This window comes from Ursus maritimus, unplaced genomic scaffold, assembly GCF_017311325.1.
Source record: "Ursus maritimus isolate PB19 unplaced genomic scaffold, ASM1731132v1 scaffold_12, whole genome shotgun sequence".
Lineage (NCBI taxonomy): Eukaryota > Metazoa > Chordata > Mammalia > Carnivora > Ursidae > Ursus > Ursus maritimus.
The window spans coordinates 10,552,529-10,571,871 of NW_024423564.1; the positions used below are offsets into that span (position 1 = coordinate 10,552,529).

General features: G+C 40.5%; 1 protein-coding gene across 1 annotated transcript in view; it reads right to left on the reverse strand.

The window, feature by feature from the left end:
- Window positions 1-19,343, reverse strand: part of MAGI3 (membrane associated guanylate kinase, WW and PDZ domain containing 3) — a 231,753-nt gene that overhangs the window by 33,465 nt on the left and 178,945 nt on the right. The window contains exons 7-10 of the mRNA XM_008697782.2: window positions 13,968-14,025; window positions 9,586-9,680; window positions 3,717-3,905; window positions 819-1,424 (exon numbers count right to left, since the gene is read on the reverse strand). Of these exons, the coding sequence (XP_008696004.2) occupies window positions 819-1,424; window positions 3,717-3,905; window positions 9,586-9,680; window positions 13,968-14,025 (948 nt within the window). The remainder of the gene's footprint in view (window positions 1-818; window positions 1,425-3,716; window positions 3,906-9,585; window positions 9,681-13,967; window positions 14,026-19,343) is intronic.

Sequence of the window (19,343 nt, forward strand, 5' to 3'; positions counted from 1 at the left end):
CCCGCGAGCAGTTCAAGTCAGCTGATGACCTTGGAAAATAAAAATTGTATTTCTCTCACACGAGGACTGTGGGGTTTCATTCACATTGATGGACAGATACTAAAGCTTAAGAGAAAAGCTTCGTGAGCACGAGCTATCACGATTGCTTTACAGAACAGATTCACACCATCCAACACCTTGCTTATTCGCAGAGACGCCAGCTCCTTCAAAACACTCTCAGTACATCACAGAGGCTCAGAGCAAGAACCACAGGTTGAAAGCGTCAACTTCTATTACTGCCATCAACACAGAAAATGAAATGAAGAGGATATATTTCATTCGAAGTAGCATAATGCTGTGACTCTCTCTAATCACTAAAGCCATAAATCAGATTCGAAAAAGAATACAGAGGGAAGAAAATCCATAACGGACACGAATGAAACCACTAATAACTAAAAAATCTGCTGCAAAAGATAGTGCTTACAGAAGCAGTCGGACAGAACCTTAAAGAAAAGGCACACTAATTACCAGCTAAGTCTGCTGGGAAAGGAGAGATTCTGCCCTGGAAGGAAGGACGATTAATAGATACAGATTCAAGGGGCGCCTGGGTGGCTCAGTCGTTAAGCGTCTGCCTTCGGCTCAGGGCGTGATCCCGGCGTCTGGGATCGAGCCCCACATCAGGCTCCTCTGCTATGAGCCTGCTTCTTCCTCTCCCACTCCCCCTGCTTGTGTCCCTCTCTCACTGGCTGTCTCTATCTCTGTTAAATAAATAAAATCTTTAAAAAAAAATAGATACAGATGCAAGAACAATGAAGACTTTTCCTTGTGCTTTTACTCACCTCCTCTTAAGATAAGCAATGGTACGTCTGCACCTACTGGAAATTGCTTTAGCACCTCTACCACTTGCAGATGGGTTAAATTCTGCACATTTTGATGGTAAATTTCCTTAATTATATCCCCTTTCTGGAGGCCTTGACACCACTGACTATCCAATATCATTTTGACCTTCTGTCCTGTTGGGCTGTCGGCAATTGCAAACCCAAAGCCTTTCGGGCCCTTCATCAGAGGGATAGTCACTAGTTCGGGCTGGGAGCCGCCCGATGACGCCAGGGATGCTCGCTGCTCGCTCAGATCCGAGGGTCCATTGAGACGGTCGCTGATCAAGGTGGGTCCCGGTTTTCCATTCTGGTCCAGGACCACTGCTCCTGACTTAAAATCCTGAGTATTCGTGCAAGTCTCTCCCTTGGTTAATGACTGTCCATTGATGACAGGCGTAGCAGCAACAATGTCCGCAACAGGATCTTCATTGTCATCAGGAAGCGGATAACCACGACACAGGGTGAGGCTGACATACTGATTGACGGGTACCAACTGAAACATCTGGACAACATCTGCATGGGTGTGACCAAGGACACAGTTGCCATTGATGTCTACAATAACATCACCTGTGAAGACATAATCGTGTTAAAAATATTAAAACCACCAAGCAAGTTAATGTCTTGTTGGGGCGGGACGGGACAAAAATAAATGTATCATCCAAATTTGAATTCTGGAAACCTCTTACTAGTCATTAACTGCTGAAAAGATAGATTCTGAACACAGACACGTCATTCTCCCTTCGGTGGTTCTTCTCTAAAAAGCATAGAAATGTATAAAACCTTAATTATCTTTGCAGCAAAGAGTTAGGACCTCAAGTTCAAGGGAATCATTGGGAAAATAACTGAATTCAGACTGTCATTGTTAGTATCTCCTCTGAGTCCTACCTACGCGGCTGCGCGAAGCTAGTTCACGGTAGTCGGTATTCAGTATAGAGAAAAGGAGCAAATAACTCCATCGGCTAGTTGTACAAACAGGCGATCTTCTATTTCTTGATTTTAAGAGGCCAGTAATTACAGGGTACTTAAAAATTCATTCTAGTTTGAAAAATGTAGGGCTGAAGATTAGAATAATGTGATGTTATGAATGTACGTTCCTTTGGCATCTTTCTTATCATAGATTTTCAATTTATTGTAATTCAGATTTTGAAAGGAGAAACGAGCGACAGGAGAATCCAACACAAGCAAAGAACGTATCATTTAAGACATTGAAAAGTCAGCTAAACGGATCGTTGAAGAAGCTGGTTTTGCTTTCCTGACTTTACATTATTACGACCACTCTGTGGCAGAATCATTACTATTTGACATTCATCAGTGGTGAGTTTTTTTTTTTAATGCAGCCTTAACTTGAAAAATCTGCCCTCTAATGTCTCATCCATTTGCTGCTTTTATTTGAATATGATTATTTAAAAGCTTATTGCCAAATAAAGGTGCTTTAATTTGTTCTGATTGCATGTAGGCTCGAAAAAATCAACATAAATGGTATTTAAAAACAAACGTTAAAGTGTGCAGAAATGTGCTTCATCATCTAAGACGACACAGAAATTAGACTACGAAGAAACAAAGCTTGGACTTTTCCTCCCCTAGTAAAAGTTTCCAGAATTTCCAAGGAAGTATTGTATTGCTATGCACATTAGACATCAGTTTTAGACAAATCTGCATCTACGTTATGAAACCCTGACAGCACATACGACAGCTACCAAATGTGTTCTGGGGACAAAATGTTAAAAAAAAAAAAAAAAAGATCAAAACTGAGAGCTTAAAAAATTTTACTAGTAATTTTACTCTCTAGAGTTTGTTAAACTTACAAAGTCATAAAGAAGAGAGCAAATAATTTTCCTTATAAATATAACTTTCGATTATTTTAAGTTTTCTTGTATTAAGTCTCTTGTTTTAAGCTTCTTAAGTCTTAAATGGGAAAGCATAATATGAGAGATGCCATATCCTAAATGAAAATAAGCTGGTATCTGTCATCAAAAATACCATGGCAACTGAATCGTCCAAATGGGGGGACACATTTGCATTAGCAGGCAGTCTAAGAAGCGACCTTGGTGGCATAGTAACAACCTCTGGGAAAAAGTGCTTAAACCTCCCCCATAACTGTAACTGTTCTTGAACTTCCTCTAACCCCCTCAGCCCTAAAAACTGGCAGCCGTATAAAAGTATCTAACAATTACCAAGTAAAGACTTTGGGAAAACTACATAAAAGACAAATTTACACGGCTCTGTAAAAACGGTAATTTCATGTCTATAATTCTTAACATAGGAGTTTAATTTTACTAACAGCCCGTAAGACTAAGGAAGCAAAAACCAAACCAAATCAAACAAAACAAAACTGGGGGAAAAACTGTGGGACATCATTTGTTTGCTCTCGCTCTAAACATCACAATGGGTCATTTTTCAAGAAAGATTATAGGTACATGTTAGATAGCTCCCGAAGGACCCTACATCATCGAAGAAAAACAACCGAACAGGTCTCTGAGATGATTAATCAACCTTTATCTTAGCACACTCGAGGGGTTATCCTGAGATGACACAAATTACTCAAAAAAATCGATACATTTAATATGCTTTCTCTAGGTGTATACTTACTCATAAAAAATGGCCCTCCCTCAAAACTAGTATGCACTGAATTTAGAAGATAAACTGTTTTAATATAGGAATCTCCCTCCCCAGTTGTATAATCTAGTTCTCTCTCTATATATAAATGATATATGTAATACATGCATATATAGTTATTACATATGTAAATACATATTTATTACATGTCAGTTTTATACATATATATGTAAACCAAACCTTTTCACTGTGGTTTTTATTACAGTATCACTGCTCTTCAAATCATGCTGAGAAATTCCTTACCTGGTGCAATTTTCCCATCCTGAGCTGCAGGACCATCTTTCAGCACATTTTTTACTTGTAGGAACTCATCAGGCCTATCTCCCCCAATAATGGTAAAACCAAATCCCATTGTGCTTTTCTTCAATGCTGCTCGGATAAGGATACCTTTCAGCTGGGACGGATCACGAGTGAAGTGGGACTTTTCCATATCTATACCAAAATGAGAAAGGGGTTTGAGAACAAAAACAAAAACAAGGAACATGGCCCCTAAAGTCAACCTTCAGGATAGACTATATAACTTAAATATGAGAAACTATAAAGGGAAGCACATTAGAGAGAATCTAATGTTATGAAACAGAATTTAAATTCATAAACTATTAAAAAAGAAACTTAGCCAATGACTCGCAAGTCTCTTTTAGGACTCCTCTACGTTGTTTGAAAGGTAAAAGCACCTCATTGTTTTGTTCGTTTGTACTTTTTCTCAACCCAAAGAGTCCTTCATATGAAGTCAAATGGATGCACCGAGGGACAACCTTTATTATTAAATTCCTGAAAGTCTTGGACACCATTCAGCTGCACATTTCATTTAAATAAGCATCTACTGAGCTCTACTGAGAAAACACTATTCTGGGAACATGAAGGCAACTGCCACACACTTATGAAAAAGAATATACTGAGATATACTAAGAACTTTTTATAATTCACAACTCAGCCTTTCGGCAGCCCTCAGTTCGTATCTGATGAAGGCATGAATTCCTGAACTCTCAGTAAATAGTTTCATGTTTCTTTTCCTTTTACTCGTACTCAGTGAATATTTTGGGAAGAAAACAAACACAGCTCCACTGAAAAGCCTATTTTTAGAGGTTTCCTCAGCTGATCCTAAAACGGAAAGTGATCCATATTTGTAAATAACGAATTTATACAGCTCCTTGTCTTTCCCTTCCTCTCCTACACCGTGGAGGAGCACTTTTGAGAACTGGGAAAAGATCTAATTGTGTGATTAGTAACTTACAAAGCACCGTTTCAATTACCTTTTAAAAAGATGGTCTAACATTTGCTGCCAAATATTTAATACTTATTATTGAGATATAAACACATATGATAATGAGGCACTTAAAATGTACAAGTCAACGTTGTGCAACCATCACCTAACTTTAGGAACCCCCTGCCCTGAAATCCTCATTCCAGTTAGCAGCCACTCCCCATTTCTCCCTCACCTGCACTCACACACCCCAGTGTTAGGCAATCACTGAGCTATGTTTTGTCTACAGCTCTGCCCAATCTGGACATTTCATATAAATGGAGGCATGGAATATGTGGTCTTTTGAATGATTTCTTTCACTGAACGTGACGTCACGTTTTTGGGGTTCATCTGTGTTTTAGCATGCGTGAGCTCTTTATTCCTTTTTACTGCCAGATAATATTCCGCTGTAGGGATAGATCACATTTTCCTTAGCCATGTTTCAGTTGACGGAGAGCTGGGGTATTTCCACTTTTTGGCCACGATGCGTAATGCTGCTCTGACTGTTCTTGTACGAGGTTGTGCGTGGGTGTACATTTTCATTCCTCTTCTGTACCTACCAGGACTAGAAGGGCAGCACTCGCCATAAACCTAGAGTAGCTATGTTTCACGTTTTCAAAAACGGCCACACTCTTCCGAAGAGGCTGCACCGTTTTACATTTCCACCGGCATCTATGGGGCCTCCGATTTCTCCGCCGTGCGGCCCACACTGGTTGCTGGGTGCTTTCCGGTTCCAGCCGCTCTAGTGCGCATGAGCGGTAGCTCGCCGTGGTGTCAGTGCTCCTTTCCCTGATGATTCCAATCGACAGAGGTGTCCTGTTTCATACACAGCTCACCCTCGGCCCTGGTACGGAGCCCAGAGATGTCTGTGTGGAGCTGCTGCTGCCCCTCTCGGCGAAGGGCTCTAAGAGGTACATTAAAGCCTGTTGCCAGCTAGAAAAGAGTCATCTTTGGGGCTGCCCCATATGGCAGCAGGGACTGTGCGGTGTAAACAGCTCCCTCAAGGACAGGAAGGGCTGTCCTGAAGACACTGACAAAGGCAGGCTTGCGGTGGGAGTAGGTCTACTTTACTTGACCTGTTCTTCCCACTTTGCTGACCTCTTAAAATAAAAGCACTTGACACGAAAGGAAAGGGAAAGGGAAAGAAAAGAAAGAAAGGAAGGAAGGAAATAAAGAAAGGCAAGAAGAAAGAAAAAAAATCAGCTATTTTGGGCTTCTCGAAGTGGAGGGCTACACTCCAGACGGCAGTGTGTTGACCACCGTAGCCACTATTTTGGGAGGCCTCCCGGAGCTTGGCCAGCCAGCCTGCTGCTGGCGATCTCTCTGTGCGCTGCTGGCGATCTCTCTGTGCGCTGCTGAGCTGAGCCCTTGTTGAGCCTCTGACATTCCAACTAGCCACCCGTTTCTGAACAAAATATTACTTTTTTTTTTTTAAGATTTTATTTATTTATTCGACAGAGATAGAGACAGCCAGCGAGAGAGGGAACACAGGCAGGGGGAGTGGGAGAGGAAGAAGCAGGCTCATAGCGGAAGAGCCTGATGTGGGGCTTGATCCCAGAACGCTGGGATCACGCCCTGAGCGGAAGGCAGACGCTTAACCGCTGTGCCACCCAGGCGCCCCTGAACAAAATATTACTTAAAGAAATTATTTGACACAGTCAAAGCCCATTCAGTCATGTAAATTGATTAGGACTGCCCACTGGGGTCGCCTACCAGGTTGTGGACAAGATAGATCATCTGCTTAATGACCGTGTACATAGGCAGTTGAGGACAAAAATCTGATGAAATGTACCTTTCTCATTTTTAATTGTGATACTTCAAATATCGTGATACTTTTGGTGAGCTGTCTCATGCTCTAGTCCTCATGAATGTTGGAACAAGACTGGCTCCTGAGGGTGGAACTAGAAAATCAGCATATGACAGATGAGATCCAGATGTGCAAACATTAAAAGGGAGAGGGCGGAATTCTGGCTAATACCTAATTTTGAAAAATATTAATAAAACCGCCCAAGCTGATGAGAAGTCGGTCAGAATTAGGTCTTATCAGAATTAAACACAGGGAACGGAGAATAAGAAAAGCAAAGAAACAGTCTTGATTCTAAAATATCTGATTTTAAATACAAGCTGTGGGATTTAGTTGAGTGATCTTGGAATGTTTCTTGACATTTTATTTTTATTTTTTTGTTGTTATTTGACCTTTTAACCTCTCAGTTGCTTCATCTATAAAATAGGGATAATAGTACCCAAATCAGGGGATTGTTACAGGGATTAATCTAGATCAAGCATCAAAAGCAGAGGCAACGGGGCCTGGCAAACAGTAAGTGCTCAATAAATGCAGATGAACACAAACACATCCACACTATCTAAAGAAGGAGGTTCCTGGCTCACAAACTCGGGTACTTCTGTCCTTGCGGCAAGCACATCCCTGGAATGGACGCACCCAATGGCTGACCTGACGCCATCAAGGCATCTGAATGGGGACCATAATAGTAACAACCTTGCAGAGATATTCTGAGGCTTAGATGGGATGATGCATACAAAGCATCCAACTGAGTACCTGACCCAGTATCTCAAGAAATGGTGGCCATCATTCTTCAAGAACTAGCATAACTTCATCCCTTCTAGGAAGCTTTTCTTGCCCTCTCCGTGGCCAAATTTAATCTCTCTCTCCTTTGTTCCAAAATTTTCTCCTTTGTTATGTCAGCTATCACACTGTACTAAAATTAGTTGTCTATTTCCCTGCCTAAATTGTGAGCTCCTGAAAGACAAAGGCGGAGTCATTATTCTCCTTTTACTGCCCAGCTCATAGGAGAGTCCCTGGTTATCTAGATTAATAACACACACGTGCGTGCGCGCGCGCGCACACACACACACACACACACACACACACACGTGCGTGCGCACACGCTTCCTGCCCTCAAGGAGCTCAGAGTTTAGTGAGGGTGGAAGATCTCCCTTGGTACGTGTCATGAAGACATGGGCATTCAGGAACTGTATATTATAATACAAAGAACTCTGAATTCAAACTCAGTCAAACTAAGTGCAAATTCTGGTTTGACACTATGATTCTAACAAAAGTCTTCTCTTTACTAAAGTCTCGGTTTCCTTATGTGCGGTGGGGATTCATGTTTCTCTCCACTTAGTGTCCTCAGTCTACCCTCCTTCAAAGGTATCAAAACAGTTGCCTGTACCCCTGCCTCCACTTCGTTACCCACCATTCCCTATTCATTCTACCGCATTTTTACTTCCCTTCCACTTGCTTTTGCCAGAGTGACAAATGACCTCCGCACTGTCACGCAGGCACACTTTTCACTTTCTGCCTTTCTGGACTTTGCAGCAACATGGGACACAACCACTCACCTTCTTGTTGAAACTCATTCCTTCTCGTGGCTGCCTCTCCCTACCACCTCATCTCTTGTTACCACCCCACAAATACTCTATGTTCTAGCCATTCCTCTCTGTTCTCCGGCCTCTGGACCACCATTTCATGCACCTGTGGTTTTATACATTCGGTTCCTTCTACCTGGCATGCCTTCTTGCTCCTCTAAAATGATCATCCGTCTGATTTAACTTTTCCTGACACTTTAAGATCCACTTCTAATGTGTCCTCTGCTTTGAAAGTTCCTCTGTGTCCTTGACTTTCTCCACCAAAGGAAAGGTGAGCACTCCCTCCTTTATGCCACCTATTAATACATTTCTATTAATACAACATGTACAGCTCTATTAATAACAATGAAAGCTAGTATTTCTTGGCTGCCATTTGCCAGATAGCACTGTAAGCACTTTCCACATGTTAATTTGCATGCTCAGAACCACCTTAAGAGGTAAATACTATTCTTATTCCTATTTCATAGACGGAGAAACAGAAGCACAAAGAGTTTGGGGAACTCATCCAAGGTTATGCATTTGGGGTTCACACCTGCTGCACCCTCTGCACACTTAACTGCTCTCCGAGGATGGCACCCAACATCATATATGGCGACCACTGATTTCCTGCGTCTGAATGTGAACTCTTGGGGGCAAGACCTGTCTTACTCCCAATCGTTTTTGAACACCATGTGACTGGCAGAGCACTGGGCATACAGTAGGTGCTCAAAAATATTTGTTAAATAAAAATGCTTGCTAAATCAAATGCAAAACTTCAAGGACAGGACTATGTTTCTGAAGAGTAGCTAGAAGGAACAAGCGCTTCTCTCGTGGACAACAGGCGTGAGGGGCCTACTTGATTAGTACAGTATGATCGTACAGACAGAACCCTGGTTATCGGGACAGATGGAGGAGGAGGAAGAGATGGGAAGGGATGAGTAGAATGTAAGAAATTTCCGGGCAGCTTTTTCAAAATACGTATGGCTAGGCTCATCAAAATGTGAGGACCTATGTATTTTAAAAATATTCCCCAAATGATCCTGATGCCCTGCCTTCCCACTTGAGAATCAATGATACAGGCAAATTATATGGTGGATTTATTTCTATCAGTTAATAAAGAATCCTGGATGGTTACACACATTAGACATAAGCATTCACTTGGGGGAAGCTCATACTGGATTACAGAGCTCAGACTGTCCTGGCCTGAAACACTGGGAAACAATGCAATCTTTATATCACAACCTCAGCCCATAACAAAGCTATTCAATACCTTTTGCCAACAATTTCACACTTTCCATCTAAGCGGCATGGGAAAATTGCAGTATTCTCAAAACGTTTAGATGTTTTATTAAGATTATTCCTATCTTTACAGTGACAAAAATTAGACCTTCTCTGTTGAACCTCAACGTCTCAACAATAAAAAATTCAAACTTATTTTCATTAATTCAGTATATAAATTTTACAAGGCATTCTCAGAAGAAAAGATTGGGGAAAACACTTTACCTGGTTTTGAAGACCCGGTCTCAGCCTGTCCTAACTGCTTTTTCCTTTTGGCTTCCTCCACTGGATTTTCAAACTGGGTTTTCTGGTTAAGGTGACTGTAAGATGTAGAAAAACGGGCATTTCAGTTTAAGATGAAAGAATGACATTATTTTTAAATAGACTGTTATACCATTCCATCCCCGTAGGTTAAGGGGCAAGCATGTATCTCTAGACTATGGAATTCAGAGAAGCTGAAAGTTGGTAGGGAAAGGGCTTTTGGCAACTAAAGAAAGGCCCATGGAAGATGCCTAGATGGGAAAGCTGATGAAGCCTTCACTACAGCTTCTGCATTGAGGTACCCAACGGAGCCAATAATAGTTTTCAAAACCGTAGGAGACACCCTCACATCTAATGCAATCGGAACAGTCGGTAATGGATCAGCTCATTTTCTAAAAGGCAGTTCATGGGAGGAGGATTTTAATTCAAGTTTCTTGAAAATGAAGTAGCTGTAAAGACGCTTTTGGAAAAATCTGAGTATAGAAGGTTTCTTGAATTTTACTATTATTTTTCCAACTGACTCACTCACATCAGTTTAGCAGAATGACTAAGAAAGAGATTTGCTTTTACCAATTTGTATCAGAGAACAACTCTTCCACACTCAACTTTTTTCACAATTATACAATAATTAAAATAATTACGTCATCATAATATAAATTTAACTGGTATTTCTGATTTGGGAACATTCACAACTGCCTTGGAAAGCACACAAGTCTGTGGGGGAAAGCAGAACAGCACTGGGAGACCAAGGGCGAGTGACCAGCTAACAATAGTCAATACATGATTGGCAATAGTACATTTCAGCGGGGCAGCCGAGCCCTGGCTGGTCTGGCAAATCAGTCAAGGGGAAGCTGGGTAAGAACGCAACTGCTGTACAAAAGTTATTTAAATAGGTTCTGATACAGAAGCAGTGGGAATTGCATTCTAGCACTTCCATGGTACAAATATATTTCAGCCAAATGATAGCATTTTCCAGAAGCCATTTTAAACGAGAAGTGACATTAGCAAATACCAACAATTAAACATCAAATCATGAGAATCTCAGATTATGACTGCCTTTAGATAGGCTATTACAAAATTTGCATACAAATAGTCATGCAACTTGGATAATTACTTTGCCATCTATGAACATTAATGGTGGTGATGGAGGAGGGTAGCAAGGACCCGTCGGGGCAAGGTATGCTGGTTTTCTCTATGTCATTTAGGCTTCTAGTGCATTATTAACTCTGCAACAGATGTACTTATTTAGTCTCAGAGTTCTAAACATGGCAAGTTCCACTTGAAATTCTCTGGGTTGTGATTTCACTACAACTCAGGTATGCTTCTGCTTCCTACCAAGGGGAGCCCCTTATCACTGAGGTAACTGTTAAACCCTCTGGGAAAATGGAGATCTTTGGTATTAACTTAGGGACCACTTTAAACATTATGTAGTAGGTACTGACATTTTACATATTCTTGAAAGACAAAACTACCAGAAAGTGACACTTAGAAAAGAATAAACCTGTTTAGAATAAACCCTGGCTCGCTTTAACATCATCAGTTGGAATGACTGATTTTGCCACCTAGGCATTAAAACATAAAAAGTAGTAATTTGTATTTATACTCTTCGTAATGTGTGGGAGAGGAGATTAGAAGTATGCAAGTGAGTAATCCCTTTCCTGAAAATTCTTTGACAAAAGAATGTAAGATTTTAGTGCAGGGAGTAATTGCATCTGTCACCTTAAACTACTTAGATTAAAATGCTACTCAAATAACAAAACATAAAAGTTAAAACACTCTCCTTCTCATTTAGTTACTTATATTCACAATATTGTTAAGATGCAAGAGATTTTGTTTTCCATATAACTACCTATGAGAAGTAAGGTAGGAGGATCTCACAGATTACTGGAAAAATTAAACAAGGGGAGCAAAGAAGCATGACTAAATACAGGATATATAACTTGGAATGTCATCTGCATTAAAATTTTGTGTATAATCGGTGGATCCGAACATTCACCTCCACAAACAAAACCCTTACTCTCTCATGACGAAATCTGAGATAGTCAAGCAGATGTATATTTTGACTTTGAAACCTAAGCGCATCAAGACATTTACTGCAAGACAAGAAGACAACATTTCTAAATACGTAAGCGTTCTTCCAGAAGGCCTGCCATTAAGTTTCTGGAACAATTTTATTTTCAAAAATAAATTAATCCATTTCAGAATCTCATCCCCGAAAATAAATACTTGCAGAGAAAAAGTGCCATTGCAGTTGGTGTTACTACTCCAAGGCTCTGCCAAAAGCAATCATGGTGCCATCTGGTTTGACAAAGTGAGAGAGCCAAAGAGTAGCCATTCAAGTCACAGCTTTTTATCTCCATCAGTAAACTCACTGCAGATTACTATGGTCGGGATTCAAAACCTGACTAATCTGGGAATCAGGCCACACTCCACAGCTCAGCTGACTCCATACTAATGTGCATCTTGAGTACAGCCCGCTCTTTCTTAATCTAATAAATTACCCTCCTGTAAAATGAGCTCGTTCTGGGAACAATCATACAAAATCATGTCGCCGCTGCTGCTGCCTCTAATTCAGGCTATTTGACACACGCTCCACGACAACTGGGAGCAGGTCACTTCAGGCTTCGCCCTGAAGTTGCTTCAATATTGTATCTTTGCTTAATGAGAACCAGATCATTTAGCCCAAGATTTTATAACAGGCAAATGACTCTCACCTCTTGACCATGTATTCAAATTTACTTGGAACGGACAATAAGAGAATGAGAATCATTATTGCAGAAATGTTCAGCAGTGTCAATGGCAATTAATAGTTTATCGAAGCCAAATTTAAATAGACTAAACAGCGAGGGAGGAAAATCCCACAAAACCTTTCCAGTTGGCCTTCAAATAGTCCTTTGACTGAGAAATGGTTGTTTCTTTATTTCAACTAAATATGCTTTAGAAAAACAACAACAACGATGAAAGGGCTGCTATCTACTTTTCACATGACAAATATTAGCAAGATATTAATTAACGCAATGAAAATAAAACTGAGGGCTTCGGGGGGGGGATGGGATAGGCTGGTGATGGGTAGTAAGGAGGGCACGTATCGCATGGTGCCCTGGGTGTTATACGCAACTAATGAATCATCGAACTTTACATCGGAAACCGGGGATGTGCTGTACGGTGACTAACATAATATAATAAAAAAACATTAATTAAAAAAAAATTGGCTAGTCTTCCAAAGGAACCAAAGTGTTGACACTGTGAAGTTATATACCTCAGGGTCAAACTGAGCTGTTTTCTTAGGGTACAAGCTAGATTTTAAGAAAGCATTCCAAAAATCTAGCCACAGGGACTCAAATAACAACCTACACATTAGAATAAAGACTAGACGTATACTTGAGCCGAATGTGACACTGTGTGTCAACTGCACTTCGTTAAAAGAAAAATACTGGAGCCACAGCAGGGGTCAGAGATACTTACTATCGGGAAAAATACTAGGAGACGGCGTTGGTTTACACCAAAAAGTGATGAAAAATTAATAAGCAATCATAAACCTAGAAGATTCCCATGTTTGCTACTTTTTCGGGTCCTGATATTTGGCCGTCACTCCCTCAGCAGTAGCTTCAGACTCCTCGTTTCTAGGTACACAGTAGGAACATTTCTGATGCAGTTATTTGCCTGAGGTCAAACTTCTACCCTAGCATTTGGAAAGAAAGCAATCCCTCGTCATAACAACGTCGCAACTGGATAAATGAAGAAAAGGGAAAGAAAAATCCGAGGACATTGATGACACCCTGATTTCTCTGACTAACACAGGCAGGTGTTCTGCGCTCACTCCGACAGATACTTATGTTTAAATTTAACTGTAACAGCTGTGTAAGAAGCAACTCTCTTCCCCCCAAAAGAATACTAAGTGTTCCTTGATTAACGCCCTAAAAGACAGTACACTTCTAATCCTGTACTCCAAAACTTTGGATCATTACGCCTCACTGCCCTCAGAGTGCTTTCGCTGCCTTCACGACCAGATAGCTGTGGTGTTGGAAGTGACCTTAACACGTCATCTAGTCCCTGCCCTCATTTCACAGTTTTCTATATACTACTTTTCTCTAGATGCTGTGGTAGTAATGGTAACACTCCCAGCTATCCCAACTTCCCGCTCTCTCTATTTACTTCAAAGCCAACTTCTGGGGAGCCCAGAACCACTGAAGTGAATGCTCACTGCCCCTACTTCTAATTCCCCTGGTGGAAAAACTCGAAAGCTGGATTGCGGAAACATAAAGTGTTGTATTCTGGTGATTCCCTAAAGCTGTATAGTGAAGGGAAAATGTTTGGGAGAATATTAACTGAGGTAACAGACTTACTCGACATAGTACGTCCCATACTGTGGGTCCTCTATTTTCTCCCAGCCATAAGGAAGTTCTGGAAAAAAAGAAAAAAAAAAGAAAGAAAAGAAATGGAGTAGTAAAAAGACAGATTTGAAACCACCAGAGAATTCACCACGAGTGAACTTAAGTGTCTTTTATTCCATGACATTCATATTTGGAGACGGACACATAGCTGAGGACTGGCTTTCAAAGAACAAACAGGGTTTGAGTCTGAGGGGCTTCTTCAATAGCTAGTGAGTATCTCAGCAGGTAAGTAGGAGCCCAGAACAAAAGAGGACATTCAACTCAAAAGAGTTTACCTGAATCTGAAGCCATGAAAATGTTAATTATTGAAAAAATCATCTGGTGTAGATCCTTCATTTAAACAGCTTGATAATGCCCGCACAAGACACACTTACCCTCTAGTTCAGCACCAGCAGCAACTGCTCCTTCCATTTTTTGCCATTATACATAAGACTTGTCAATTATTTCTGTCATTCTGCCCCACTTCTCCCCCTAAAAAAAGTCCAGCCTTGGATTTTTTTCATTTCAGGTAAGCAACTGAGATTTCCTTAAAACTGAAGAAAATACCTACTTTCCCTTGCATTGAGTTTCGGAAGCAAAATGTGAAATAACTACCACAGTGCCTTGTATAGAATCCATATTTGTGTCTGGCAACAAAGAAATACCTTACATAGGATTATTATATATTATTCATTCCAGGTAACTGACCAATGAAATATACCCAGAAAAACTAAAGGTAGCTGAATTTCTGATAGCTTAAAAAAAAAAAAATTCTGGTCTCTCCAATAGAAACTGACCCTGTCAGGAAAGAATCTCTTTTCCTTCCCACTCTGTTTTCCAAGTTAAGGTTTTTGAAGAATCATTTTATTAGTAAGATATGGATTAAGTTGGCAGGATTGTTCCTAGCAGGTGGTTTTCGTTAGCAGAGTTTTCCAGAGGGGAGTTTTGTCTCTTTTTAAACCCACAGTTATACACTATGACGATCTATACTTTTATTTTCAATTTCTTTTGAAGTGTTTTCCTGCTAGCATGCACACGCATACACACACACACACACACACACACACACACGTATGCTAGACAGCAAACAGGCTTAGAATATATCCAAAGATTAATTTTCTCTCACTTAGCCGCAGTTTTTTTGCACTGACTTTGTAAGTAAAAATTTCATTGTAATGAAGCTGACAAGCTAAGCAAACTATTATGCTCTAATAAAATTATTTCATACTCAGAATAAAAGGAGAGAATAAATGACTAGCCTCTTGATGAAAGCTCTGAATCACCTTTACCCTTTTTTTCCATCGTATTTTTTCTGCCTGTGTGTGTGTGTATATATTGATTGGTGGTTTTGAAGCTTGGTGAGTTTTTGTGGTTTTCCTTTGAAGGACCTGGCTAAAATGTCTGAGGTGGAAAAGACAGGAAGCGTTGAAAACGGCTTTGTGAAAACAGAACAAAACAGCTGAGAAGAACTGAGTCACACTTCAGTTCACTTTGATCCTTCCACAGCTATGAAGCAAGTACTTGTCAATTAAGTAGGTACGAAATTTTATGACCACGTAACTGTTATGTGGAGAAGAGTATTTGTTGGATTACATCTATAAAAAAATGTTCTTTAATAATATTACCAAAGCATTCCCATTAAGGATCGTCCACGAAAGAGAATTTTTTCTTTAATAGAGAGTTTCTTGAATAGCGTGGAAACTGAGAGGGAGGATGGATCCCATTACTGCATCACCACTGGATTTATGCCTTGTCTTTAGAAAAGTTAGGAGAGCTGCAAGAACTGTAGAAACCGTTTGATATCTAAAAACCTCACTAAAAAGAATGTATTAATACTTAATAAGGATAAAAGATCAACATATCTACATTTCAGCATTAATCTGGAAGTTGATTCAGCATTTTAATTAGCAACTAACAGATAAAGCACAGCCCCTTTTTTAGGAGAGTAAACAAAATGGCAATTTATCTCCTGGCTTACTTTTAGTTATGGCTTTAATCCTTTACCATTGATAGCATTAGCTAGTTTTCTGCAGGGCAGAGTAATGCCGATAAAGAAGTGGTTATTATTTGCCCATTCAACATAAAGTTAATAAAAGCAAAACTAAAACACCCAGAAATTTTATACACTACCCAATGGGTCACTCACTGGCTTCCTTCCCTTTTTTCCTTTCCCTCTCTTACTCCTCTTTTCTTCTTCCTTATGCAAAAAATAATTAGAAACGCAACATAGTTCTTGACCTCAAAAAGTTCACAGTCTAAGCAGAAAGGCAGAAAAGATAAATTACATAATAAAGAGAAACACCAGTCTTTGAGGGGGGTGGTGTGCAGAGGAATGACATCAATTGCCTGGTAAGCTAACAAGAAAGCCTTCTACAAGAGGGTGATGTCTGAGCAGTCTTAAAGGATGATTTGGAAATAGGGGAGAAGGGGGCCATTCCAACAGGTCGAAGAGCACTGAGGGTTTAAGAATGGGTGGCCTTTTCAGTAATTACAAATAATTTGATAGGACTGGAGTGAAGGTGGTATGCAAGGTGCTTATCTTATAAGCAAGCACCAAATCACATTTCTTGAGTGCCACGGTCAGGACTGTGATCTCTATTTAGATGACAATGGAACTGATTATGCTGGACAAAGGCAAAATTAAATTTATATTTGAGAAAGAATATGGGCAGCAGTAACGGCGGATGGAATAGGTGGCGTGGAGAATAAAGACAGACAAATAAGAAAATGGGTAATAGCCTAGATAGGGAGTCACGAAGGCTGGAACTAGGGCAGTGGTAGACAGACTGGAGAGAGAATGTTCATAGAAGTCAGAGTAACAGCACTCAGCGATGACCACGAAGACTGAAGTAGGAACAGAGGAGGCAAAGATGATTCCCAGGTTACTGGCTCTGCTGGCATGAAACAGATACGTTATCAAATACTGACTGAATACCTACCATGAGAATAGCTGTGGGAATAGGAAAGCGGTTATTAATTTGGATGTAGAGGCATTTAGAGGACAAATAATATATAAAAAGTGCCTAGTACAGTCCTCAGCACCAGTGGACACTCAAGAGATGGCAGGCATTTAAAAGTCAAAACTGACAGAACAAAATGAAGAGGATAGAGTCAGGACAAAGTTGAGGATGGGAACCGGTTAGGGTTCCATGAACTGGGAAGACGTGACGTCACTGTTGAGGGCAGAAAGGGAGGGAATACAGAAGACTGAGCTCAGTCTGGAAGGTAACACATCCGAGGGGCCTATGGAACATCCTGGCAGAGACACCTCACAATTTCATGGAAATAGAAACCTGGTCCTCAAAAGAGAAATGTGGGAAGATAAGGATTTGGGAGACACTGCATTTAAAAGCCACGGCAGGGGTGCCTGGGTGGCTCAGTAGGTTAAGCATCTGCCTTTGGCTCAGGTCATGATCTACAGGTCCTGGGATCGAGTCCTGCATGCAAGGAGTCTGCTTCTCCCTCTCCCTCTGCCTCTCTCTCAAATAAATAAATAAAATCTTAAAAAAAAAAAAAAAGCCACAGTAGCAGACAGAATTACCTGGATAAATTGTGAACAGAACAAGGTAGAGAACAAAACCTCAGGAATAGTCACAATTTAAGGAGCAGATGGAGAAAGTAAGAATAGTCAGGAGGAAGGGTGTCAAAGAAGACAGGGGAGGAGAGCATGGTGAACACTAATACATGCTCTGTAAAGCTGTCAGAACCAAAGGGCTGAAAAGAGACCATCAAATCTGGCAATCAGGAGGCTACCCGTGACCTTAAAACAAGCACTTTCACTGAAAAGGTAGGAGGCGGAAGTTAGCATATTGTAGTAGAGGAAAGGAAAACAGGAGGTGGAGTCCTTAAGAAGTGATGACCTTTTTTTTTTTTTTTTTTTTTTTTTTTTTTTGGAAACTTGGTTGTGAAAAAGATAGTTGAGAACTGGCAGGAGTAGGGTCAAGAGAACACGTATTTATCTACTATTGAGAGAGCAAAGACCTAACCATACCTTTCTGGGCTCGAAGCCAAAGCATTCTCCCCAAAAGCTGATTCAAAAGGAAAAGCCATTTCTGGCAATATCAAGCAGCTGGTTGGTTCTACAGCCTATGAATTTATCTTTGTTTCCTCTTGCCCAGATAATATTCTTCTTATTTAAATATATGAATTGCAATTGTGTTCTCATTGGGAGCGTTAGTCAGTTGATAATTCTTTTTTATCATTCTCCAAGCTCCACAATAACATCAATATTTAATACTTTTTAGCCTTTAGTAAAAATGTAATCTTTTACTGTAAAGGAGGTGAGTTGGGTATAAAATGGATTCCTGACGTTGTATTTTTAAGATAACTATTGAACCAAAACACTACTTATTTTATTTGAATGAAGACAGATATGTACATCAATTAAAACATCGGATGCAGCATCAAGATCCAGTTGGGTTCTGAGTATGAGAAGACTGGGAAGGAAAAGGGCAAGTTTTAGAAACGAAGGTTTTTCTAGAAGATCTTAAATGTTTAGCAGAATGCAAGTGATAAGCAACTTAAACTACAAAAACTTATAGTTTAAATATCTTCATTATTATTATCCCTTAGTGAGCATTATCTCTGCAAAGCACTGTGGAGAACACCAGTGTAAGTCAGATTTAGTGTGGTGGGAAATAGTGTATCGTGGGGCCATTTCCCCCATTCAGGAAGGAGACCAAGTGCACAGTAGAAGTGGTAACAGTTGGCGGAGTATCAAACAAATAGACTCAGGGGTCTAAACTGTGGGGTTCCCCCAGGTAGGTACAGGTGATATGAGGAAGGCATCCCCAAGTGTGGGAATGGAGAGTAGCCCTTCTATCAAAAAGTTTTAAACATTCTTAGAATACAAAACGCATCTGTGGTTGCCCTATCTTAAGAAAGATATGATTAGGATGACCATGTAATGTATTGTCTACTTTTGAGAGTAAAAGGGGACACTATTATTCATTATGCTGGGACAAAAGGAATAAGCTGGGTTAGTCCTGGGCCAACTGAGAGCTATTGTCACCTTCAATGTAAAGAGGCTTAGGCGGACACACTCATCTAAGTTTTCGAACTTCTATAGAGGGGAAAGAATGGGAGAAACATTCTAGTTTCTCTGAGCCTTTTCCTTTCTTCTCCAAGGAAGAAAGTCTATCTTATCTGACTGGAGGGTTTTAAAAATGAATTCGGTACGCTTGGCTCAGGGCCCCTTGAGTTCCTTCGCTGTTCTGGACGGCGGCCTGCCTGCAGAGTGCGGTCTGGTCTGAGTTGCCATGCCTGCCTTAGGGGAGGAGGCCCCCGCTGATCAGAGGCCAGAGACGGAGTGCTGAAGGCTGCTTCCTTCAGGGGTCAAATAGCAGTAGG